Source organism: Hyperoodon ampullatus (assembly GCF_949752795.1).
Source record: "Hyperoodon ampullatus genome assembly, chromosome: 3".
NCBI classification, from domain to species: domain Eukaryota; kingdom Metazoa; phylum Chordata; class Mammalia; order Artiodactyla; family Ziphiidae; genus Hyperoodon; species Hyperoodon ampullatus.
The window spans coordinates 147,837,531-147,863,300 of NC_136916.1; the positions used below are offsets into that span (position 1 = coordinate 147,837,531).

Below are 25,770 nucleotides of genomic sequence, written 5' to 3' on the forward strand. Positions count from 1 at the left end.
GCTATTTTATCATCCTAGGACTTATCTTACCGTTACTCATCAGTTGTTCCCAACTATGCTGAAAAAGACTAAAAATACGAAAACTGAAGAATGATGGAATTACCTAGAGGAATAGTGCAATAGTGTCATAAATCATCAGTATTTTATCATCCTTCAGGTTACTTAATTCACTGCCTAAAGTATTACATCATCTTCCAAGAAGATATAAAAGACTGGAGACACCATCTTTGTGGGCTGCACTTACCTTTCATTGGATACAACTGAAAATTCTGACTTTTCATTTTCTACTTATACAGGCAACAAGAAAAAAATTGATAGAGGAAGAGGTTTCAAAATTATTACGTAAATCAAAAGATGAATGCAAAGAAACAGTAGCATTCTAGAATATAAGGAAATGATAGTGAAATTGATTATGTAAGAGAAATCTTAGCCTATGAATCTTTAGATGATAATATCCTAGATGATTTTTCTCAGACTCAATTATCAGTGAATTAAGGATATATTTTAAGGACAAAAAGGAAATATGATACTTTCATCCATTTATTCACTCAACAAGATAGACTTAATTACACAATATTTTATGACAAGAGCCTGAACCTTCCTATTTTGCAAAAAAAGACGTATGATGATATTCATTAATCTTCTAGATTTTTGTGCACCAAAATTTACTTGTAGTGTTTTTTTAAATGGACAGATGTTGAAGGCAGGTGTCTATGCAAAGAATAAATAGATGATGTAGGAATGAAAATATTAATTGGATTGAAGATTTTAAATTATGTTTATGAACCTGGAAATGAAAATGTTTTGCAATTATGGAGCAAAGAAGATGCCCATACTCTCTTCAACAAAATTATGAGCCACCAAAACTTTCAAAAGTACTGTTTTGATGATGCAAATGCAGACAGAAGAACCATAAGGAATGATAAGCTAGACCAATTAGAGATACATTTGAAATCTGGAGTCAGTATTTACAAGATGAATATGTTCCAGGTTCATGACATTTGATGGTTCCAGTCAAAATTTGTTGTCTATTTCAGGTATGTTACCTTCAAAACTAGGAAAATATGGAATACAATTTTGGGTTTATTATATTTAAATTCTTGTTAACAGTTCTGAAGGAGTTGTTTTTCACTCTCTGTGTTCATCAGTCTCCAAGATGGCTCCCACTGATCCCCGCCTCCTGGTATTTACACCCCTAAAGTCCCTTCCACATTGTACCAGGTTGGTCTGTGTGACCAATAGAATATGGCAGAAGTGATGGTATGGCACTCCGGAGATTAGGTTATCAAAGACTGTGGCTTCCATCTTGGGCTCTCTCTCTTGCTCTGGGTGTGAGGACCCATGTGGAGAAAAATGGAGGTATCATGCCAATAGCCAGTGAGGAACTGAGGCCTGCTAACAACTGTGGGAGTGAACTTGGAGGTGGGTCTTCCAGCCTTAGATGACTGTAACCCTGGCTGCTAGGTTGACTGAAACAAGAACCAGCTACATAATTGATGGGGTCCAGTGTAAAACGAAAATGGGAGTTCCTTGTTAAAAAATTATTATAAATTTAAACTCAGCAACCACAGAATATTAAGCTAAATGTGGAACTTTTTATGACTGCCCAGCTTGCATGCTTATGATGCTGGCCCTGGCTGTGACCTCAGAGACCCTGAGCCAGAACTACCCAGCTGAGTCCCTCCCAGACTCCTGACCCATAGAAACTATGAGATAATGTTTGTTGTTTTAAACTAAGTTTCGGGGGTAAGTTGTTACATAGCAATAGATAGCTAATACACTATCCCTTTATTCCTACCTCTGTAAATTGTTTGTAAAATGACTTAAAAATATAAAACGTAAAATGAGTCCATCAGACTCAGATGGTGAGTGGTGGTAACTATCTTTCCTGGGATACTGAGAGTTAAAGGGATAAGAGTGACCAAGTTAGTTGAAAATTTACTGCTATGTTTCCTCCTGCCTCTGTGCCTTTGCGCATGCTGTTTGCTATGCCCAGAATGCTCCCCTCCCCCAATCTTTGTACAGCTTAAACCAGACATCCTTTAAATCTAAACTTAAACATCACAACCTCAGGGAAGTTGACTCTCCAGACTGAGTTACGTGCCTTTTTTTTTTTTTTTGCGGTACGCGGGCCTCTCACTGTTGTGGCCTCTCCCGTTGCGGAGCACAGGCTCCGGACGTACAGGCTCAGTGGCCATGGCTCACGGGCCTAGCTGCTCCGCGGCATGTGGGATCTTCCCGGACCGGGGCACGAACCCGTGTCCCCTGCAACGGCAGGTGGACTCTCAACCACTGCGCCACCAAGGAAGCCCCAAGGTGCCTTTTTAATAACTCCCCAAACGCCCTGTACATCTTTGCAGTACTACCGGACACTTGTAACTAATGAATTAATTATTGATAATTAGTGGCTTAATGTCTCTCTTCCCACTAAACTGTAAGCTCCTTGAGGTCAGTAGCCTTCTCTCTTTGTTCTCATTGTATACCCAATGCCTAGTGCAGTGCTAGACACACAGTAGGAATGCAATAAAATTTGTCTGATTGACTGGTTTGTCTCTGTCCCAATGGATCAGGACCAAACAGTGATGATTTCCGATGGCGTCTTAAACCCCAGTCTAAATGAGATCCTTGTAACGATGCTTTTTCTGGAGCACCCAAGCACAGGTGGTTATGGGCCTGGAGACAGGGAAAGGCTTCTTGCCTAATGGGCTCCTGCGTGAACAATACAGACCAATAAAGCAGGCAAATGAAAGATAAGGCAGGTAAGTGGGGAAAATTCATACACATGGAAATAGGAGTTAACCTTCAGTAATACACAAAATAGCACGTGCAAATACAGCATGTGATTTTAACTCTTAGGACTGATAGATTTATGAGGATGCCAAAACTTTTGATGTGCAAGCCAAATTTCAAGACTACCCTTGGTAAAGTGACCTACGTGGTTAAGCCTCAGTTCTTCATCTGCACAATGGGACTAATAATACTGACTTCATATGCTGAGCCTGAGGGATGAGATCATGTAGGGAAACTGCTTAGCAAAAAATTCAGCTCTTGATGGAATAAGGTGGATTGGGCTCAAGTTCCGATTCTGCTATTTGTTTCTGGCTGAGTTATGTAACCTCCCCAAGTTTCCGTTTCTTCATTAATAAAACGGGGGAAATGATGGTACCTACCTTGTAGAGTAAATGCAAGAGTGTGTATTAAAGTCTTTGTGTTACTGGTCTATTAGTAATTTTGAAACCAGGTCACAGAAAAGTAAGCAGGTGAAAAGAGAGATTTCCCTATAGGTGGATGAGGGAGGGAAAGAAACAGAAACAGAAGAATACAGACCACTGCCAAGAATATTTTCACAAAGATGGCATTATTCCCGATGGTCCTAATTGACTGCTGGTCTCTTCAGGGGGCTTCTTTCTTGCCCCCCTGGCACTACGTGGCTTGAGCTTCATCCAAGTATGTTCTCAGATCCTCCCACTTGAAGGTGCCTAAGAGAGGGAAATACCAGAAGTAAATTTTTGTGGCATCAAGAGTCTGCATGTCTGGCCCTAAGGTTATTAATGTTTTGAGCATGAGGGAGCTAGATGTGCAGAGCTAGAGGAAAGCCACAACTAAACACTCTGGACTGCATTGCATTGTCCATGGTTCCTTCGCTTGGCAGCTCAAGATATGTTAATGATGAGGATGTTAATGATGTTATGTTAACAAGGATGGCCCCAGGATTTTCTCCTTCCTTGGTAACATAAACCCGGATTTTCAGCTGGATACATGTGGCCACCTTGAATTAAGAATAAATTTTTTTTTGCGGTACGCGGGCCTCTCACCGCTGTGGCCTCTCCCGTTGCAGAGCACAGGCTCCGGACGCGCAGGCTCAGCGGCCATGGCTCACGGGCCTAGCCGCTCCGCGGCCTGTGGGATCCTCCCGGACCGGGGTACAAACCCGTGTGCCCTGCATCGGCAGGCGGACCCTCAACTACTGCGCCACCAGGGAAGCCCAAGAATACAATTTTTTTTTTTTTTTTTAATGTTGAGCCTTCTTTTAATTTATTTATTTTTATTTTTGGCTGTGTTGGGTCTTTGTTTCTGTGCAAGGCTTTCTCTAGTTGTGGCAAGCGGGGGCCACTCTTCATCACGGTGCGCGGGCCTCTCACTGTCGTGGCCTCTCTTGTTGCAGAGCACAAGCTCCAGATGCGCAGGCTCAGTAGCCGTGGCTCACGGGCCTAGTTGCTCCGCGGCATGTGGGATCTTCCCAGACCAGGGCTCGAACCCGTGTCCCCTGCATTAGCAGGCAGATTCTCAACCACTGCGCCACCAGGGAAGCCCCAAGAATACAATTTTTTAGCCTTATTTGTAGCTAGATGTGGTCATGTCACTAAGTTCTAACCAATGAGATATAGTGAGATGTGACTGCTGGGAGTTATCCTTAAAGAGAGGGGCATGCTATTCTTTTCCCCTTTCTCATCCCTGCGGGCTGGAAAGCAGATGTGATGGATAGAGCTTGAGCAGCCATCTTGGACTATGAGGGAGAAGCTGCTTATTAAGAATGACAGACTGATACTAGAAGGAGCCTAGGTTAGAGAGCGCTATCCTAGACTTTGAAGGGAGTTTGTGTACAAAAGAGAGAAATAATCTTCTAAATTGTTTGTCATTCTAATTATTTTTGTCATGTATATACATTTTTTCAGCTTTATTGAGGTATAACTGACAAAATTGTAAGATATTTAAAGTGTACAATATAATATGTATACATTATGAAAGGATTCCCCCCAACGAGTTAATTAACACATCCATCACCTCACATATTTACTTTTGTTTGTCTATCAGTTGTCCTGTATATTTAAAGTGTAAGGACTGACCTTGGTAAGATTCACTTCTGTGGGTCAATCTCACCTGCATAATGGGACTAATAATAACTATCTCAGCCCAATGTTGGTGTTACAGCAAGTTGTCATAAATTCAGAAACAGACCGCAGGATTCTTGATGTCCCAGGCTTCTGAGCTCAGTAGTATATTTGAAAAGAGTCCTGAACCTTAGACATCACTCACCTTTCTCTGTCGGTAGTCGTGTCACAAGTGAAGCAAGTATGAATCAAGGTATGTTTATATTATAGAAGCACTTTTTTCCAAAGCACTATTAAAGACCTACCTTCCTGAAACCTTCCCTGCCCATTAGGTTTATAGTGGGTCCCTGCTTTCTGAGTCCCCAAAACACACTGCAGTCTTTGTTCTTAAATACAGTCTCCAGGTATCTGTTTGCTGTGTCTTAAATTAGATTATAACCTCTCAGAGGGCAGGGTGTACATCCAAAGATCTCATAATAATGAGTATTGTGCTGGGCACAGAAGGAGATGCATCAAAATGCTTGTTAAAATGAATAGAAAGATTCGACTCTGAATATGAGACAAGACTCCTGGACTATACAAAACCATATTGAAATGGGCGTTCCTAGCTAGTACTAAATATTTGAGGCCCTCAGACCTCAGTATGGGATATAAAGTATTATTTTTCTTCACTGAAATATCCCCTTGCAAACAGAAGTCCCACAGGACAAGGAACATGGCTGAAACTGGACAGACCAGATGCCAGGAGAGCTAGATTTATTTTTGGACCATAAGCTTGGCCTCCAGGGAAAGAAGGAACTTGTCAATTTCACTTTTTGCTTGGATCAGACGATTGAGCCTGGCAGAGAGACACTCTTTGGGACTAGTAGTTCTCTGGAATTTCTAACCTTCTCTGGGCTTGGGAGGAGTTGAGAGAAGAAAATGCATCATTTGAATGATGGCCATGGTTACGGCAGGCCTCGCATGCCAACCAGAGGGAAAGAAAATACTTGCTGAGCAAAGTAACTGGAAAGCAGTTGCTCATATTTTAAACTAAGCTACATGGTTGAAATCCAGAATAATGTAGACTTTTGGACCAGCGACTACTTGGAAATAAGCTTTCTGGCTGGAAAGCAGCCTCTGGTGTTGTGGATGGAAAGGACTATTGCAGTGTCTTTTCCCTCGGTGCTTTGTGCTGCCAGATGCTGGGGGGGTGGGCATCTCAAGCATTTACTTACTCCAATAGATGTCTCAATAATTCCAGCAACAGAAAGAAGTTGACCAGTTTGATGGGGGTGCATGTGGCCACATGGTAGAGTCAGGACAAACCTGTCAGACTGCTGAGTCTGATAGTGACATTTTCATCCCTCCAAGCCCCTGGTGGAGGGGCACTTAGGCGGGCACAGGGAAATTGATGTAAGTGCTTCACAAGGCTCAGGCGAAATGGACAAGTCCAGCTGGGCAAATTCCCAGGATGCCAGATCATAAGGGCTGTTTCCAGGAAGGGCTGACCCTTGCTGGAAGGGCTGACCCTTGCTTTTCCCTGAAGCTCAGTGACGCTAAGAATCTCAGCTCCCTTGCAGGCCACTGAAAAAATTCCCAGTAAGCACACAGGAACTGTTGAACCCTACAGCATTTGCAATTGGATGTTGCAATTATCAGATGATGGAGGCAGAATTAGACTCTGAAAACCTGGGCTTGAATCTTCCCTGTCATTTACCAGCCAAATGAGGCCAGGCAAGTCCCAATCGCATGGAGTATGTTTACTTACCTGTAAAGTTGGATCTCTCTGTCTACTTCACAGGATCGTTCTGAGGATAAAATGAGATGAGGCATTTGTCCTGCCCTCTTCATATGCCAGATGGTGATATTTATAACTTAGTCATTCTAAGGGCTTTATATACGCCATCTCCTTCAATCCTGAGAACAACTCATAAGGTGGACACTATTTTTATCCCCATTTTACAGACAGGAAAACTGGACCCCAGATTAAGTAAAGTGACTGATGCAAGGTTACACCACTAGGTGGCAGACCCAGGATTTGAACCCATCCTGACTGGCTCCAGAGAGCATGTCAGACTGTTGCACTATTTCCCAGCAGAGGAAGACAGGAGATTCTCTTAGAGCAGTTCTTCATTTTTGTTTGGAGAACAACCAGTACTCTGTTATTGTTTCAGCATCCAGTCAGGGCTTTCTGATCTGAGGGCGCTGGGGAAAGTTGAAGCCTTTTAAGCAGAGTGTGGTGATCCAGGTTTGCTCTTTAGAATGACTGGCTGCCTGGTGGAGGCTGGATGGCAGACAAGGGGAGTGGGCAAAACTGAGTGCAGGAGTTGGGTGAGAAGCTTGTTTATACAATCCAGGAGAGAAGCAGTAAGGGAAAGGAGTTAACCTTTGTCTGGACCTCTCAAGTCCACAGGGAGAGGAGTTAAATTCTGGCACTGCTTCCAGCCTGGCTGGAGAAAAGTATCCCTCCCCTTGAAGTGAGTGGTCCATACCAATGAAAATAAACACTAAGGGCTGTATTCCACATAAGAAGGTAAACCATGGTTCTCTTGGGTTGAATGCAGTGGACCACCTGTTTCCGTTGAGAAGCTGGTGTGATGTGTCTGTGACCATTCCCAAGATGAACCCCTGGGGACTGCCCTGGGCAGAGCCTTCCAACATCCTACGGGCACTCAGGAGAGGTCTCCCTCCCTCCTCTGACCCATCTCTGGGGTCTTTGCACCCACAGACTAGCCCTCCTACCGATGCTTTTTCCTCTCAATCCCCCCACCAGGAAACCAGCTCCCCTCTAACCTCTCCTCCCAGGGCTCCTTAGGCCACAGAGAGGCTGCCTGTTGGCCCTCCAGTTCCAGGCAGGGAGCCAGGACGCTTGGGTTCTAATCCCAGATCCACCACAGGGCCATGGGTCGGCATCATCCCATACCCACAGGGGCCCTCCCCAGCAAGGAGATGCCCAGCACGTGCTTTCTCTCTCTTCTTGACACTGCTCCCGGGGCAGCCGCTGTAGGACTTAGTGTGTCACCCGCTGGAAGCTTGTTTGCAAGCAGCGAATGCGCCTAATCCCCACTCCCAACCCCGGTCACAGCCAGCGCTCTGTGCAGATGACCTGGCGACTTCCCAGTTGTTCTTGGTGTTGATGCAGCCAGGAGGCAGATTTCTGAACCCCTCTGCGCCCTAGTACCCTCATCTGAAAAAACGAGGCGAGGAGTGTTTTCCCTGCCTATTTCATCCGGCTGTTGTGACAAGTCACGTACTCGTGCGGAAAACTGTTCATGCTTAAGGTGTTATCATTAGCAGGGCGGGCATTCTCTGGTAGGTTCAGGCTGCTGGAGCTCTCGGAGGCTTCACCAGACCCAAGGGCCAAGAGAAAGTTCCTCTTTATCCCGCTCTCTCCTGGAGCCCACTTCGGCCAAGCCACCGAGTCGTTCCTCAGTGGGGACGACCGCGAGCCGCCCCTCTTTCCTCTCTCCCATTGGCTTTCACCTGCCAGAGGGACGGCTGCCACGGGCCTCTTGGCCCGTCAGTCAGGGCCGTCGGGCTCCGCCCCACCCCTCCCGGGGGTTTATAACGGGAATTCCCATGGCCCAGCTCTGGCATCCAACCTGCTGCCGCCGCGGCCCGGCCGAGCGGAGAGCACCGCACGCAGAGCACACGCTCGCGCTCAGCTCCCCTCCGGGGCGGTTCATGAGCGCGCGCTCCGACCGCAGCCTCCGCGAGCCCGCGCCGCACCGCCGCGGCCCGCCGTCGCCAGGGTCCCCCGGGGGAAGGAAGGCAGGAAGGCCGGCGCGGCCGTGCGCCCCGTGGAGCCCGCCAACCCTGCCCGCAGCCGGCTGCCTGGCCCGCCTGGCACCATGCTGCCCGCGCGCTGCGCCCGCCTGCTCGCGCCCCACTTGCTGCTCGTGCTGGTGCAGCTGTCCCCGGCTCGCGGCCACCGCACCACGGGCCCCAGGGTAAGTGCGCCCCCAGCCGCGCGCCCACCTGCGGAAGGAGACCCAGGTCGCTGACCCTCTTTCTGGTGGTGTGTGGGGGGGAGGTGGCGGAGAGGGGGAAGGGAGGCGTCAGACCTCGTCCCCCTCCTCACCTACTACCCAGTCCCCCGCGGGCTTCTCGGCGAAGTTGCTGAAATAAAAATTTCTCCCATTGTTCCCCCCGCCCCCCCCCCCCCCATTCTTTCTTGCAGCACCGATTCCGCCCGCTCCCTCCTCCCCTCCTCCCCCGCTGTCACTGGTGCGTTCTCTCTCCCAGTCTCTTCTCCCAGGGCCTTTTGCTCCAAGACCCTTAGAGGTGCCTTCCGCCTCCGAGGTGCCTCATGCTGCTCGCGGTCCCGGAGCGCTGGTGCTCTTGGCAGGCGGCGGTGGGGGGCAGCTCTGCCTCCAGGGTTTTAGGTTACCCGAGAGCCACACAAGGACCTTGTGTTGTTGCTGTTTTAAAAAGCGATCGCTGCTCGTAAAACCCACAGCAGATAATTTTAATGCTCCCTCCCGCTAGGCACAGCGGCGGAGGAGGGGTAGAGGTGGAGGCTGGGGAGAGCTGGTGGAGAGGAAGGAGCTGGCACTGTTCAAGGGTCTCTTCCCCTGCGTTCGGGCGCGGGAGGTTGAACTACTTGTTGAACCTTGGTCTGATTGGAGTTCCTGAACGATGTGAAACGTGCCAATTCTGTGCACAGGACAGGCTGTTCAGGGCATTCTAAAACCTCCCGGAACCGACAGCATTGTGTGCATTGCTGGGCTAGATAGATTATTGCTCCCATGCGCCCGATTGGTCTAATGAAGGATTCCACTGCCTTAAAAAGTATCCTCTTAAACCACTTAGGTGTTCATTTGATCAAATTTACCCAGACAATCTCTGGCCGAGGATTAACTTATGTCAGGGCAGTTGTCTATCGAGATAGCTGCTTCTCTCCGCCAGGCAGTGGGAGAGTCCATGTGTAAGTAGCTGGGATCTTTGTGAACAGGTGGGCTCCTTAACCAACTCATGCTTTCCTGGATATTGTTCGGCCTAGCCTGTTGCCACCTGTTCCGATTGCAGGTTCTTTATTCATAGCTCTTGCTACCACGAGAGTCATCTTTATAGCTGTCGTGTGTGTGTGTGTGTGTGTGTGGGGGGGGAAAGCCTTGCAAAGCTTGATGGGCCGTAATGACTGCCCAGATGCTGGCTGATTACATCCGAGCCCAGCTATCACTGTGAGATCAGATTTGCAGCCACTTAGGAAAGAAAAGTGTTTGTCCCCGTGTTGGGCCGGCCCTTGCTTTTATGACCAGATGTGCAACAGCAGCAGTTAAAGTGCGGCCGATTAGATCCAGGGTGTGTCATAAATCCTCGACAGCAGGCATTCCCAAAGCTGGGGCAAGTCAGGGCTCCAGGAGTGACTTTTATGGATGCAGATGAGCATGCCTTTTAAATGAAGCTGCTTGGTTTGATATTAGGACTCACAGCTCTTAAACTCTGAGGTCAGGAGAGCCACGGCGTTCCCTTCAATAATTAGGAACAGTCAAGACAAGAGACGCAGACCAGAGCACCCCAACTGAAATCTGGATGCCCGCCCACATGAGAGGCCCGGAGACAAATGGTGGGGGGCTCATTTGCTGCCAGGCGGGTCTAGCGTCTCAAGCCATATGGCTCTCCTTCCATGCCTCCTGAATCTGGGGGAAGCAGCTCTTAGGGGAAAGCTAGGGACTTCAGGGGAAAATACAGACATTGGTTAGTTTTCCCTCCAGCTTCTTTAGTTTATTAATTTGACAGAAATGGTGGAACACAAACAGGAACTGTAAATAGGCTTGTGTGTCCCAGCTGCATTTTTTTTCTCTCTCTCTCTCCTTTCCTCTCTCTTTCACACACACACACACACACACACACGCACACACACACACACACACACACTTAGAAAGTACCAAGAGGAAGCTACTGTCTTGAGCGTGTGATTACCTTGATGCATTTATAGGCCTCATTGAAAGCCACCACTTACGAATTCTTGAGCTGGGCGCTTTCCATGATCACTTATGTTTATAAGAACAAGAAGATGGGTCTTTTTAGTGTCATTTTGCAAGTGAGACTTAGGGAGGCTAAAAGCCTTGCTTGAAACACTCATGGTGCATCCACAGCAGTGGGAGCCCAATCCCAGTTAATATGGATGTGCAGGTCGTGTGCTTTCCATACCACCAAGAAGCTGCAGGGAGTGTTCATCCAACTAGTCATGCCGTTCCTGTTAAATGGGCATTAGGCGAGTCTGTAATAAAGCATTACTGATATTTTTGGGTGTCTGTATCACTAAAGGGTGATGTCTTTGAGTTTCAACCTATTCCAGAAGACTGCAGTTCTCTTCTCTGTCTTCTTGGTGGCCTCAGAAATGTGGCCCTGGTTGTGAATGGCAGTGTCATAGGAGAAGCAGAAACATCTGGCTGTTGCAGTATTCCCTTGGGCATCCCTGGGTCTCTTCTGCTAATCTTTTGAGTGACAGAAGCTTAAAGATTGGCATCTTTTCCAGCTGGCTTTCTAGGAAACCGAGAGCATGCCCTTTCGGTTTAACTTTATCTGGCTCACTAATTGAGCTCCCCCGAGGCCTAGACCCCAATCCTTGCCCCTTTATTTGTTTCCTGCCTTCATAAAATGCCTGACATTTGTTTGACTCTGGAAACCAGCAGCTATCAAGTATCAGATTGGAGGCTATTATGTAGGAAGCACCTGATTTCTTGGCCTCTCAGCTCTGAGCAGCCGCGTGGCTACCTGGGGTGCTGGTCAGGAGCCTTTTAATTATGGAGGAGACAGCCATTTCTTTAATCCTGCACACTTTACTGAAACTCTTTCTGGGGAGGATTGAATGGGGGAGGGGCTCTGCCAGGCTGATGGAGTCTGACTAATGCCTGTCTTTGTCTAAACCTCTGTCTGCCCGGCAGACTGGGAGCTGGGTGAGGGCAGGAATCGTGCCCGTCTTGTCCATCGGTGTATCCCCAGAGCTCAGCACAGGGCCTGGCACTTGTGAAATGAGCAAATAAATGCAGATAATGCATGTTTAACAGTGATTCACAGGTTCCACCTTCTTGGTGCAGGACTGGACACAGGAAATAGATTTAAGAAGTTTGAGAAATAGGAGAAAAGGTCAAGAAGTCTAAGAAATTTTATTTCTTAATTGTTTTAGCTATATTCTTTAACTGTCCTCTCTCCTCTCACATACTTGGTACATCCTTTAAAACCTAGTTCTAGCATCACTCTCTGGGAACTTTCCTGCAAAACAGCCTTTTGGTTAGAATCGATCACTCTCACCTTTGTACAACTTCGGTATCTCTTTCACTTGTCTTCCAGCTTTTGCTTCTACAGTGAGCATCTTGAGATCAGACCAGGATCTTCATCTTCTCAGCTCTAACTTGCCCCTTCGGCACTCCACGCATAATTCTGTCTTGTTAAGTGAACAGGCTCACAACCTCTTGAGGGCAGAATAGAGATGTTATTTGTCAGTGTGCTGGTCACACTGCAAAGTGTTCTGTAAATATTTATTGAAATGAATTCGACTGTACTGTGATGTCCATGCTGGACTCCCTGCTCTCATTTAAATGTGAAATTGGTTACTTAACAAACTATTTTTTCCCCCATTTTAGGCTTTTGTTCCTTGTTTATAAATAAGCATGTGGGGTGGTTATAGGAAGGGGGGGGAGGAGAGACTGAGCAAGCAGACTTGGATCGGGGGGGACAGGCTTTGGCTCCACCTAAACCCTTTTAAAAAAATCTTGCATTTGCCAAATGTGAAGCAGCTTATAGACAGTTCCCTTCTATTTGACTAACCTGTCTCAGTGTCTGGACCAGGGTGGGTCCTTGTGTCTGCAGAGATGCCTTTCTTATTATCTGTGTTCAGGACAGAAACCTTTTTTTTCCACATGGGGGTTTTAGCTGAGGGACTACTCAAGATGTTAGACCAAGAATTTGATTTAAATATTTTGATAGAGCTGACATGTGAAATTTAAAGAAATAAAACTGAGGAAGACAGGAAGAGGAAACAATCATCTTAGAAACTCTAGGAAATTCAATCAAATGGAAAACACTTTGATATTATCTCATTATCTCCTAAAGTTGAACATTCACATTTTTTTTTTTTTTTTTGGCCGCCCCTCTTGGCTTGTGGGATCTTAGTTCCCCGACCAGGGATCGAACTTGAGCTCTTGGCAGAGAAAGCACAGTCTTAACCACTGGACCACCAGGAAATTCCCCGAACATTCACATTTCTTACAGCCCAGGGATTCCACTCCTAGGTGTATAAGCCCAAGAGAAACTCATGTCCAGAAGGAGACATATGCAGCTGTGTTCACACTATCACAAGCCTGGAAAGAGCCCAAATACCCATCAGTTGGAAGGTAGATGAATAAATTGTGATGTATTCACACAATGGAGAATTATAGTCAGTGAAAACAAATGAACAACAGTGACATGCAAAAATATGGACGCATCTGGGTAATATGATATTAAGTAAAAGAAATGCACTGAAAGATGCAGCGTGACATCTTTTATAAATTTATAAATATCTAAAATTAAATAAAAACACTTTTAGGAATACATGTAGCTGCAAGAAAACTATATGAAAAGAAAAACAAGGTACACAGGATCGGGGGAGGTTAGGGTGAAGCAGAGGGATGGATTGGCCAGGAAAATCATATGGTTAGTGTAAGTTAGTATCAATACTTTACCTTTTTTTTTTTTTGCGGGGGGTGAGTTTGAAAGTATTTGTCCATTGGTAAAAATCAATAGCTTATTTAATAAAAAATAAGAGTGGCTCCTGCTTAGACCAATGTGGAGTGTGTCACGAACCAAAGCTTATGTTTCATTCCATCCTTTGCACCTGAGGTCAGGCAAACACAAATTCCCTTTGTAGAGACTCCTTTCTTGCCCCCTCTGATCCCTCCTCCCCCTTTCCAGATGTGCATCTTAGAAAATACGACGTTGGGCAGTGATGATGGGTTTTTCTTTGAATTCTTGGCTGGTTAGAAAAGGGGCCCCAACACCCCCGGGCGGAGGAGGACTGGTAGCGGTCCGTGGCCTGTTAGGAACCTGGCCTCACAGCAGGAGGTGAGCGGCGAGTGAGCGAGTGACGCTTATCTGCCATTCCCCATTGCGCCTCATCGCTCGCCTTACCGCCTGACCCATCCCCGCCCCCCATCCGTCCGTGGAAAAATTGTCTTCCACGAAACCGGTCCCTGGTCCCAAAAAGGTTGGGGACCAATGGGTTATACCTAGAGCCGGCCCAGGCTCCGGCGTAAATAGCTACATCAGCTGGCCCACGAGCTCATTTGTAAAGCTGAGCCCGCGGTAGGCAGTCTTCTCTCTCCCTTGCTCAGGGGGATCAACCCTGTACATCTGAGTCCCCAGCCCTGCAGAGTAGAAAAGTTCACCAGCTGACGCTTGGGCCAGAAGCCTTATTTGCCAGGGGGGGTGGGGGAGGCGTGTTTCGGGCTGATCCCTGCCTTCATTCCAACCTCCTCCCTCGCCTGCCTTGGCAGAGGCTGGGGAGGGGAGCATGGCCCCGCTTAGCAGGTACAGGGCACCCTTTCTCTCCCGACCACATAGAGATCTATTGTTTAAGCAGCCAAGTTCCTGGCATTGCTGGGGGGGGGGTGGGTATGTCCGTGTGGAGGGCCCCTTCCTCCTGAGCTTGTCACCGCGGAGCAGTTTGGGAGAGGACAAGGGTTAAGCTGCGGATGGGAAATCGATCGGAGCTGCTTGTGAGGCATGCCAAACAGGGTTAGCATTGTACATATGTGCCGTGCAGGAGCCCTGAGTCACTGAGGGTATAGGAGAACTGGATCTCCACCGACACGCCCAACGGCCTCACAGAGACGCCAAAGCGACATAGGTCAGTATAGCAATTAATTGGATTTCCTTCTGCACCTGATGTCATTCTAAACTCAATTGCTAGATCACAGATTAATCTTACCTTTGGCAGACATCTAAGCACATTAGGTGTGGAGCTCTGTGTACTTCCCCGCCGTTGCCTTGATTGATTTCGGCCTCCTTTTTCTGGAGCCAAAGCAGGGCAGCCTCTACAAAGCAGGAAAGGCCACTCAGGAGAGCTGGAGTCTCAGAAGAGCCCCTGCCACCATCACAGAGGACCAGGATGGAGCCAGGTTCTGGGAGATAATGTGTCAGGTGCTTTGAAACCTGACAAATACTCTGCAAATGTGAGCGACTGTGTCCCTTCCCCTTAAAAACCATTTCTCACTGCAGCATTGATCTGATTCCACTAGATAAGGGCCAAATGTTGTTTTGTTTGTTTGTTTGTTTTAAAGTATTGGCAGTGGAGAAAAACTGGACCCACTTCCCAGAATGGTTCATTTTTAGGACTAGATAGCATCTCTAAGACAGCGCTGGAAGTTAAAAATATTTGGGGGGCATGTTTATCATGCATCTCTTCTTGAAAAATTCTGCAAAGCCCCAGGGGAGAGGACACAAAAGCAGTAACACGTAAGAGGGTGAGGTGGGCAGTGTTATAAAAGGAAATTGAGCCTGCTTTCAGGTGCACAGTGCCCCTGACTGGCTCAAAAACAATGACTCCAACGACTCCCCTTTGTCAGTGGTGCTGTCCGATAGACCTTTTTGCTAGGATGGAAATGTTCCACATCTGCACTGTCCAATATTAGACACACGTGGCTATTGAAGGGTTTTTTGTGGGTTTGTTTGTTTGTTTTTGTGGGGTTTTTTGCTATTGAATTTTAAATGTGGTAAGTAAAACTGAGGAACTGACTTTTAAACTTAATTTGATTTCAATTAACGGTAAATGTTAATAGCCACGTGTAGCTAGTGGCTGTCATACTGGACAGTGTCGGTCTCTCACCGAGGTGCCCAACCTTACCTCTCACTATATATCCCCACCCTCATGTGCCCCAGACTTTGGTTGCACTGAACCACATTGCATTTCCTGACCTCTCCTTCCCTCCTCATCTCTGTCTGTCCGAATCCCGCTCATCATTCAAAAGCCTCCACACCGTCCTCCCAGCCTCGCCCCAGGAAGGGTTCTCTCACCCACTGTGCTTTGCTTACCCCTAGGGCAGTGCGTGTCCCCATCTGCCCTGTATTCTAGCTGACCATAGAGGGAGGGTAGTGGGGCAGCCTCAGCACAGGCTTCGGAGGTAGACAGACCCAAGTTTGAGTCTGGCTCTGCCACTGTGAGCCTGGGCTAATAACTTAAACTGTTGGGTCCTCGGTTCCCTAGTTTGTCCAATGGAAGGCATAGCATCTATGTTCCAGGGTGGAGGGAGGATGAAGTGGGAAGTCTTAGCTTCCTATTCCAATTCCTACTCCTATACCTATTCCTGTTGTAACACATAGTACAAACCTAGTGGCTTAAGCAACACAAATTTTTGGAGGTCTGAAGTCTGAGACAGGTCTCACTGGGTTAAATAATCAGCAGAGCTGAGTTCCCTTCTGGAGGCTCCAGGGGAGAATCCATTTTCGTGCCTTTTCCAGCTTCTAGAAACTGCCTGCATGCCTTGCCTTGTAGCCCCTGTTCACCTTCAAAGCCAGCAATAGCTGGTCAAGTCTTTTTCATGCTGCCATCTCTCTGGTTCTGACTCTTCTGCTTCCCTCTTCTCCACTTAAGGACCTTGTGATTTCTGACACTTGGGCCACCAGGAGAGCCCAGACTGTTCTCCTTATTTTAAGGTCAGCTGATTAGCAAGCTTAATTCCTCTTTGTCGTATATTGTAGCACTATTAGGATTAGGACATGGGCATCTTTTGGGGGGCCATTATTTTGCCTACCACATTCATTAAGGGTCTGATACAGTGCCTGGCTCATAGAGGGTGCTTGATAAGTGGGGGCCATTATTATGACCTTCATCTATGAGTTTCTTTCATTTTAGCATGGGAGTCTTGCAATGGTGGTGTTGCTTAATTTTCTTTATAGACTGCATCCTGTTCAAGAACAGGTGCTTAGTAAATATTTATTGAATAACAGAATTTTTGGTAAATGTAGATTATTCCTTTCCTTGTAAAGAAATATTACACAGTAAAAAGAAGTAAAATGCAACCCAAAATACATAATTCCCTTTGTGCAAAAAAAAAAAAAAGTTGACTTATGATTTTTTACGGAACTAGAACAAAAATTCTTAAAATTTGTATGGAGACACAAAAGACCCCTAATAGCCAAAGCAGTCTTGAGGGAAAAAAACGGAGCTGGAGGAATCAGACTCCCTGACTTCAGACTATACTACAAAGCTACAGTAATCAAGACAATATGGTACTGGCACAAAAACAGAAACGTAGATCAATGGAACAAGATAGAAAGCCCAGAGATAAACCCATGCACCTATGGTCAACGAATCTATGACAAAGGAGGCAAGGATATACAATGGAGAAAAGACAGTCTCTTCAATAAGTGGCGCTGGGAAAACTGGACAGCTACATGTAAAAGAATGAAATTAGAACACTCCCTAACACCATACACAAAAATAAACTCAAAATGGATTAAAGACCTAAATGTAAGATCAAACACTATCAAACTCTTAGAGGAAAACATAGGAAGAACACTCTTTGACATAAATCACATCGAGATCTTTTTTGATCCACCTCCTAGAGTAATGGTAATAAACACAAAAATAAACAAATGGGACCTAATGAAACTTAAAAGTTTTTGCACAGCAAAGGAAACCATAAACAAGACGAAAAGACAACCCTCAGAATGGGAGAAAATATTTGCTAACGAATCAATGGACAAAGGATTAATCTCCAAAATATATAAACAGCACATGCAGCTCAATATTAAAAAAAAAACAACCCAATCGAAAAATGGGCAGAAGACCTAAATAGACATTTCTCCAAAGAAGACATACAGATGGCCAAGAAGCACATGAAAAGCTGCTCAACATCACAAATTATTAGAGAAATGCAAATCAAAACTACAATGAGGTATCACCTCATACCAGTTAGAATGGGCATCATCAGAAAATCTACAAACAACAAATGCTGGAGAGGGTGTGGAGAAAAGGGAACCCTCTTGCACTGTTGGTGGGAATGTAAATTGATACAGCCACTCTGGAGAACTGTATGGAGGTTCCTTAAAAAACTAAAAATAGAATTACCATATGACCCAGCAATCCCACTACTGGGCATATACCCAGAGAAACCCGTAATTCAAAAAGACACATGCACCCCAATGTTCATTGCAGCACTATTTACAATAGCCAGGTCATGGAAGCAACCTAAATGCCCATTGACAGACAAATGGATAAAGAAGATGTGGTACATATATACAATGGAATATTACTCAGCCATAAAAAGGAACGAAATTGGGTCATTTGTTGAGACGTGGATGGATCTAGAGACTGTCATACAGAGTGAAGTAAGTCAGAAAGAGAAAAACAAATATTGTATATTAACGCATATATGTGGAACCTAGAAAAATGGTACAGATGAACCAGTTTGCAGGGCAGAAATTGAGATGCAGGTGCAGAGAACAAACGTATGGACACCAAGGGGGGGAAGTGGCGGGTTGTTGGAGGTGGTGGTGTGATGAGTTGGGTGATTGGGATTGACATGTGTACACCGATGTGTATAAAATTGATGACTAATAAGAACCTGCTGTATAAAAAAATAAATAAAATTAAATTAAAAAATTAAAAAAACCTAATACTAAACTTTCTTTGGGTTACTTGTATGGGAATATGTTAATATAAACGTTTCAGACCTTACATGAAATTCCTAAAAATCTTATATGTTCTGGTATAATGTTATAAGTCATAATTCTAGTTATTATTTTAAAATGTATATCTCAGAAATAACTAAATTTCTTGTCAATTACATTATTATGAACTTTCATCAAATCTTAAACCGTGGTCATTTTTAAGTCTTTTGTCATTTACAGACAGTTCTGGGTGTACTCTGATGCTTTTGCAAAAATGTTCCTATAAAAGGGTTTCATCTTCAAGGAATTCATGGAAAAGACTGACAAGTACAGGTTTCTGGTAACTGACAATACTGCTGAACTGAATGAATAAGCGTTTTCAGAACTCTAATGGAAAACTGATGAATTCATAAAAGTGCTAACAAAAGATCAAGATAAAAAAAATTAATTACATGGGACTGAGTGAACTGATGAGGATGATTATAATTTTTGTGACTTTCTGTTTTAATAAAAAAAACTGATGACTGATAAGAACCTGCTGTATAAAAAAATAAATAAAATAAAATTCAAAAAATAAACATTGGCTTATGTATAGAAAAATTGGGTGGATTATATGTCATGCTGTTAATGGTGGTCATCGGGGGATATTCCATTTCTATGCAATGCATCTTAGTAATTATTAAAATAATTTTGTTTACAATGAGCATATTTTAATCTTAGAGGAAAATAATGAAGATTAAAACATGCATGATTTAGGGGCTTCCCTGGTGGCGCAGTGGTAGAGAGTCCGCCTGCTGATGCAGGGGGCACAGGTTCGTGCCCCGGTCCAGGAGGATCCCACAAGCCATGGAGCTGCTGGGCCCGTGAGCCATGGCTGCTGAGCCTGCGCGTCCGGAGCCTGTGCTCCGTAACGGGAGGCCACAACAGTGAGAGGCCTGCGTACCGCAAACAAATAAACAAACAAAAAAAACCAAAACATGCATGATTTAAAGAAATCCCCAAAGCTGTCTCAATCCAGCCCAATCCCTATCTACATCAGACACAGACAGCTTGTGTTCATGTTAGGTTGATTTTTAGGGTTAGTAACTATTAGTACCAGGCCTCCGACTCAATTCTGCATGCTTTGAACTCAGTCTGCTTTAAAGGAGAGTTTTCAATTAACCTCAGCAGGATGTAACTGTAAAAAATGCATTTATTGGTGCTGGTGGGAATATAAATTAGTCCAATCACTTTGTAGAATTACAGTTGAAGTTGCACACACTCTTTGAGCTTGTAATTCCACTCTGGCATATACCCTAGAGAAACGCGCTGAAATTTATACTAAGAGACATGTTTAAGGCTGTTCACAGCAGCAATTTTTGGTAGTAGCAAACATTGTAAACCAGCTAACTGTCCATCAACAGGAGACGAGAAATAGAAATTTTGGTATATTCAAATAATGGAATATTACACAGTGCTGAAACTGACTAATATAAAGCACCACTCATTATTATGGATCAATTTCATAATCAAAATGCGGGGCGAAAAAAGGCAAATTGTAGAATACATATGTTATGCTGCTATTTATATGAAGGATGAAAGCATGTGACAACTATATGTATTTTATTTAGGGGTGCAAACATATATAAAAAATGTATGAAAATTGAGGGCAATGATAACTCTGAAGCTCAGGTTATAGTGGTTACCTAGGGTGCGAGGGCAGGAGGGAGAGAAACATTGGTTGGTAATGTTTTATGTTTTTAAAATGGAAGGTGAGTACACAGATATTTAAATTCCTTTTTGTATCTGTTACATAATACATCATAAAATTTTCCATAAAAGATAAAAATGCATTTGGATAGATCACAACAAAGTTTTTTGTTTGTTTGTTTGTTTGTTTTTGCGGTACGCGGGCCTCTGACTGTTGTGGCCTCTCCCGTTGCGGAGCACAGGCTCCAGACGCGCAGGCTTAGCGGCCATGGCTCACGGGTCCAGCCGCTCCACGCCATGTGGGATCTTCCGGGACCGGGGCACAAACCTGTGTCCCCTGCATCGGCAGGCGGACTCTCAACCACTGCGCCACCAGGGAAGCCCTTTTTTTTTTTTTTTTAAATACTAAGATATTAATCTGTTTTGCTGTCATGTCTGGCAAATGCCTTTCATTATGAAAAGACACTGGTTTCAGTCTTCTAAATTTTACATCTTTGTGTAACTAATCTGTCATTATGGTTTCTGTCTTTGGTGTCAGGATGAGAAAGGTCTCTCCCTGCTAAGGTTATGGAAATTAAGGTGAATAAGTTTATGAAGGCTCAGATTGCACAAGCAGCAGCAAATACAGTACACAGGTCAAACATTGATTTAATGTTTGATATGAATTTATATAGTATTTTCTGTGAATTAAACTTCTTAATGTAACCCTGTGGAAGGAGTGCTTGTCCTGTGTTTCAGAAATTCTCAGTAACATTTGGAAAGAAGATGTGTCGACCAGAAGTATTCTGTCAAGGTAATTACTTGGAGAAATTTATATAGAAAGTGTTACTTTGAGTAAACAGGCTTTCTTGGAAATGACACTAGGACTTTGGCAAAGAGCTTAGACTCTCCTTCATCTTTGGGTCCTTTCCATTCATTAAAAAAAACTTTGTTATGAAAACTTCCAAATATATACCAAAAAGCAGAGACTAGCATTAGTGAATTCTTATGGAACCCTCACACAGTTCCAACAACAGCCCAATTCTTCCACCCATCCTCTAGTCCTCTATCATATTATTTTGAAGCAAGTTCAGACATTATATCTTATCATCCATAAATATTTTCCTACATATCTCTAAAAGAAAAAGACATCAAAAAACACCTAACCACAAAACCACATCACAACCAAAGAATATTAACAACCATCCCTTAATATAGGGATTACAACGTAGAATTCAATCAACGTTCAAATCTCCCTGATTATGTCTCAAATCAAGATCCAATTAAGGTCCACATGTTGGCTTCTCTGTATCTTAATCCTCTTTTAATCCACGAGTTTCCTCTCTACCTCCTTTTAACTTTGTAATTTATTTGTTGAATAAACAGGTGTTCTAGGGTTTTCCACGCTACCTTTTGCTGATTACATTTCCATAGAGTTGTGTAACATGTTCCTGTATCCTTTATATTTCCTGGAAAATGATAGTGAGATCCAGAGGCTTGATCAGATGTAGATTTGATATTTTTTCGGGCAAATATGTTTCATGGCAGTTGGTGTGGATTCCGTCAGGAGGCACATAACATCTGTGATATTAGCACCTAGTGATGCTCATTTTGGGACCCATTAATTTGTTACGTGTTGTCACTGAATTTTTTTTTTTTTTTTTTTGCGCGGTATGCGGGCCTCTCACTGTTGTGGCCTCTCCCGTTGCGGAGCACAGGCTCCGGACGCACAGGCTCAGCGGCCATGTCTCACGGGCCCAGCCGCTCTGTGGCATGTGGGATCCTCCTGGACCGGGGCACGAACCCGTGTCCCCTGCATCGGCAGGTGGACTCTCAAGCACTGCGCCACCAGGGAAGCCCTGTCACTGATTTTTAAACAAGTAATAGGTGATACTGAAAAGCACTTCTACCTTTTGTGTGGCATTGCCGTCTTTCCGTCTCTGTGTTGGCATGGAGGGGTACAGAGGAAGGGGGCCTGGGGGCCAATGTTCCCTTCTCAGCAGTGGCCTCCCAGTGGGGAGGCTGCGTGTGACCCCAGCACTGTGAGAGAAACTCCGCCTGAATTCTTGGTTGGTGGCCTAGGAAGGGAGTCTCCTTGGTTTCTGGTGGAAGTAGTAAGAGCCTGAGGGAGCTGGTTTTACTCTCTGGTGCTAATCGGGAGGCCTTTGAAGTGTAACTGTAGATCAGCTTTGTGTGTGATCTTTGGTACGTACACATTAGTTGGGAATTTATCTTGTAAGAAACAGATACCATGTTTTGAACTGGCTTATCCAATGAAGGGGATTCATTGGCACAAGTAATAGAAGGTACAGATACAAAGCAGGTTTCAAGATTGGTTTGATTTGGTGACTTAACGGTGTTATCAAACACTCAGTGCATTTAGGTCTCTTCCCTCCGCCTTTTTGTGGTGTCTGTTTAATCTGAAGCTTTTCCTGGTGGCAGAATTGCTGCAGTGGTTCCACGCTTCATATCTAAACATCACACTTTCTAGGGGAGGGAAGAGAGAATTGGCTTCCAGTCACCCTTTCCTAGATACTCTCAGAAAACTTTGGCTCTTAGCTTATTGATCTAAGTTGAATCAAATGCCCATTTTTTTTGTTTGTTTAGAATTGTTATGTTTTATTTTTTTAAGTGTTCATGATTAATTATGAATGCTTCTAGTTCTATCACTATTTTTTCATCATAATATTAAGTAATAAATTAATTTTTTATTTCAAATGACTATCTGCAGAGGATAATGGTGCTATAATGCTCAGCTGATTTTTTTAAGTTCTAATAAGAGTGGTTGCATCAAAAAATATATAAGTCCTTCTCCACCGGGTTTACTTTTTTTTTTTAATACAGCACATTCTTATTACTTATCTATTTTATACATATTAGTGTATATATGTCAGTCCTAATCTCCCAATTCATTCCACCACCACCACCATCACACCCCCTGCTTTCCCCTGTTGGTGTCCATACATTTGTTCTTTACATCTCTGTATCTACTCCTGCCTTCCAAACTGGTTCATCTGTATTATTTTTCTAGATTCCACATATATGCGTTATTATATGATATTTATTTTTCTCTTTCTGACTTACTTCACTCTGTATGACAGTCTCTAGATCCATTCACATCTCTACAAATGACCCAATTTCGTTCCTTGTTATAGCTAAGTAATATTCCACTGTATATATGTACCACATCATCTTTATCCATTCGTCTGTCGATGGGCATCAAATGCCCACTTTTAACCAACACCTTTGGCCAGGAGCGTGCCATGCTGTGAGTGACGTAGGCCTAGATTCCTTAGACTGATCTCTGTGTAGGGTAGGAAAGAAGATACCCATTTCTGGAGCTGGCAGTCAGGTTATTTTTCCTACCTCCTCCTGACCACATGGCTGTATAAGGTGGAAGGGTGGAAAGGATGCTGGGGCAACAAGCAGAGTATCCATCTGGGGATTTGTCACATTCATAGCCCAGCAGAGTGGTGGGTGGGACGTGTGGTGAGAAGTGTGCAGACATTCATGGTCAGAGCCCAGAGAGGGAGATCTCCTGTTACTGTGTGACCAGCTCCCTCATCATTACAGGAAGAATAAGTGACCTCCAAGGTGACCACCAGTGCAGACATCCCAAGGTTAGGAGCTGATAAGAAAATGGGAACGTAGGAAAAGTTTGGATACTTTCAGAGTAGAATCGGCCGAATGAAGATGATTCCAGAGGGCCCCCAACATGAAGAGAACATGACTACATAGTCCCATAATTGGAAGGAATCTCAGGGGTCCTTCATTTTACATGAAGTAAGGACTGTCCTGAGTCCACACAGCTGACTGGTGGCAGAGCCGGAGCCAGAACCCAGATCTCCACTCTCCATTCCTCTGTCCCTGACTTTTCCATTCAAAGATGTCCTGGAGAACTTGGGAAAGTGGCAAAAGTCTGGCCAAGGGGAGGAAATAGCCTAAATTTTAGGAGAGGATTATATTTCTGAGTTGCCTTTGGCCAACTCACCAATGTACAGTGGTTGGAACATGTGGCCAAAAAACTCAGGACATGCAGAATCTTCACCATCCATGTTATTATACCTTCCATTTCATAGGGTTCTGGTTTCTCAGCCCCTAAAAGACATGGATTCCGGTTTCTGCAAATTCTGAAGGTTTCAGTTAAGAAATGTGCAGCTGAGCAAATAGAGCAAGTAATCCGCGATAGATACAGTCTGAAGTGAAGGTAGATCTTGGTGTAAGACTCTCCATGCTGTCAATAGCAATGCAATCAGTGCAGACGTGCCCAAATTAAATGGCAAGTGGTCTAGAGCACAGGGAATGTGTATTTTGGTTGGCACAATATTTTCCTGGGAGACCTTTTAAAATCAATACTCAATTTGAGGGTTGAAATGGAAACCCTTTATGTTTGTTGAAGAGCATCTGAAAATGTCCAGGACTCTCCTTCTGTGGATGGTTTTTCCCTGCCTCTTGGGGCAGATTCACATCTGCACTGGCCCAGGCAGCCTGAAGTCCGGAGCTGCATAGAGGACAAGATGCAGCATTTCCATCCTTCTCATCTTTTCCTTTGCTTTGAGGATCACGTGCCCTCTCCTAGTGGTGTGTTACTGTACTTTCTTCTCCCGTCAAGGGAGAGGCTTAGAAAAAGACTGGGCCCACATCTGTTGCTGATTCGCAGTTTGTATCTTTTCTTTCATTAAAGCTGCATTTACCCGGAGAATGAAATGCACCTCCCGTCTTACTGTTGGGTGACGGGAGAAGTCTGAGCTGTTAACATTCGAGGCTTTCTTGCCCATCCAGAGCCAGTGCAGAGTAGTGGTTTGGGGGCCAAAGAGACGTAAGATTAAGCTACTTTCTGCTGGCTCTGCTGCTTTCTACCTGTTGTGACCTTGGGCAAATTAACTAACCTCTAAGCTTCAGCTTCCTTATCTGTAATTCGAAGATATTATGTACCTCACTGGGTCATTGTGGAGCTTAAATGAAGTAATGGCAGGAGGCTCAGTAAATGTTAACTATTCATAAAAAGAACAGAGGTAACAAGAAAGATGACTCATGAGAACCAAACGTTTTTTCCCTATAGTTTTCCCCCTTGGAATTAAAGCTAAAAAGCTCATCAGTATGTGGAAGATGTCTAATTTGTGGTTCTGTTTCCTTTTGTTTAAAACAAAGCTAGTTTTTTGTGTGCAATAAATCAAATATCTCCCTCCTCTTATGCCTTTCCCACGAGGTCAGGAGGACCCCCTCATGGAAACGTGTGGAGGAAAGATGCTCTTTGGCGAGATCTTCCTCCATTTGCTGTGTGGCCATGTCTTCTGCAGACAACTGTACACTGTCTCCTTCCTGAAGTCTTCTTTCATTTTCTTTCTTTCCTGGCATGGTAGGTTGCTGGTAAGAGGTGCCTGCTGATGTGCCCTCCTCATTATTTCTGAGCTCAGAGTCAAAAGGGTCAGGCTGCCCAGTGACTGCCCAGTACGTGCCCAGATCCGGTGCCCAGGCAAATGCCATGGAGCTAGAGGAGCAGCGCCTGGTTTTTCTAGGCCTCCTCCTGCGCTCACTAGATGCCTAGCTTTCCCTTACCTGGAGTTGGAAAGCCAGTCCCATCAGAGCCTGTGGGTGGGCCTGCATCTGATCTGCAGGCTGCTTTTTAGAGCATTTCAGAAATAAAAATCCTCGCTGTTAGCATGACTTCCTGGAGGGCTATTTCCAG

The 25,770-nt window shown here is 44.8% G+C and overlaps 1 protein-coding gene across 2 annotated transcripts in view; it reads left to right on the plus strand.

Moving 5' to 3' along the window:
* Positions 1-8,665: 8,665 nt before the first annotated feature.
* Positions 8,666-25,770, plus strand: part of SMOC1 (SPARC related modular calcium binding 1) — a gene marked incomplete at both ends in the record, with an annotated part of 154,005 nt that continues 136,900 nt past the window's right edge. For both annotated transcript variants that reach the window (XM_079699529.1, XM_079699530.1), the window contains one exon: positions 8,666-8,764. In XM_079699529.1, coding sequence (XP_079555655.1) covers positions 8,666-8,764 — 99 coding nt within the window. The remainder of the gene's footprint in view (positions 8,765-25,770) is intronic.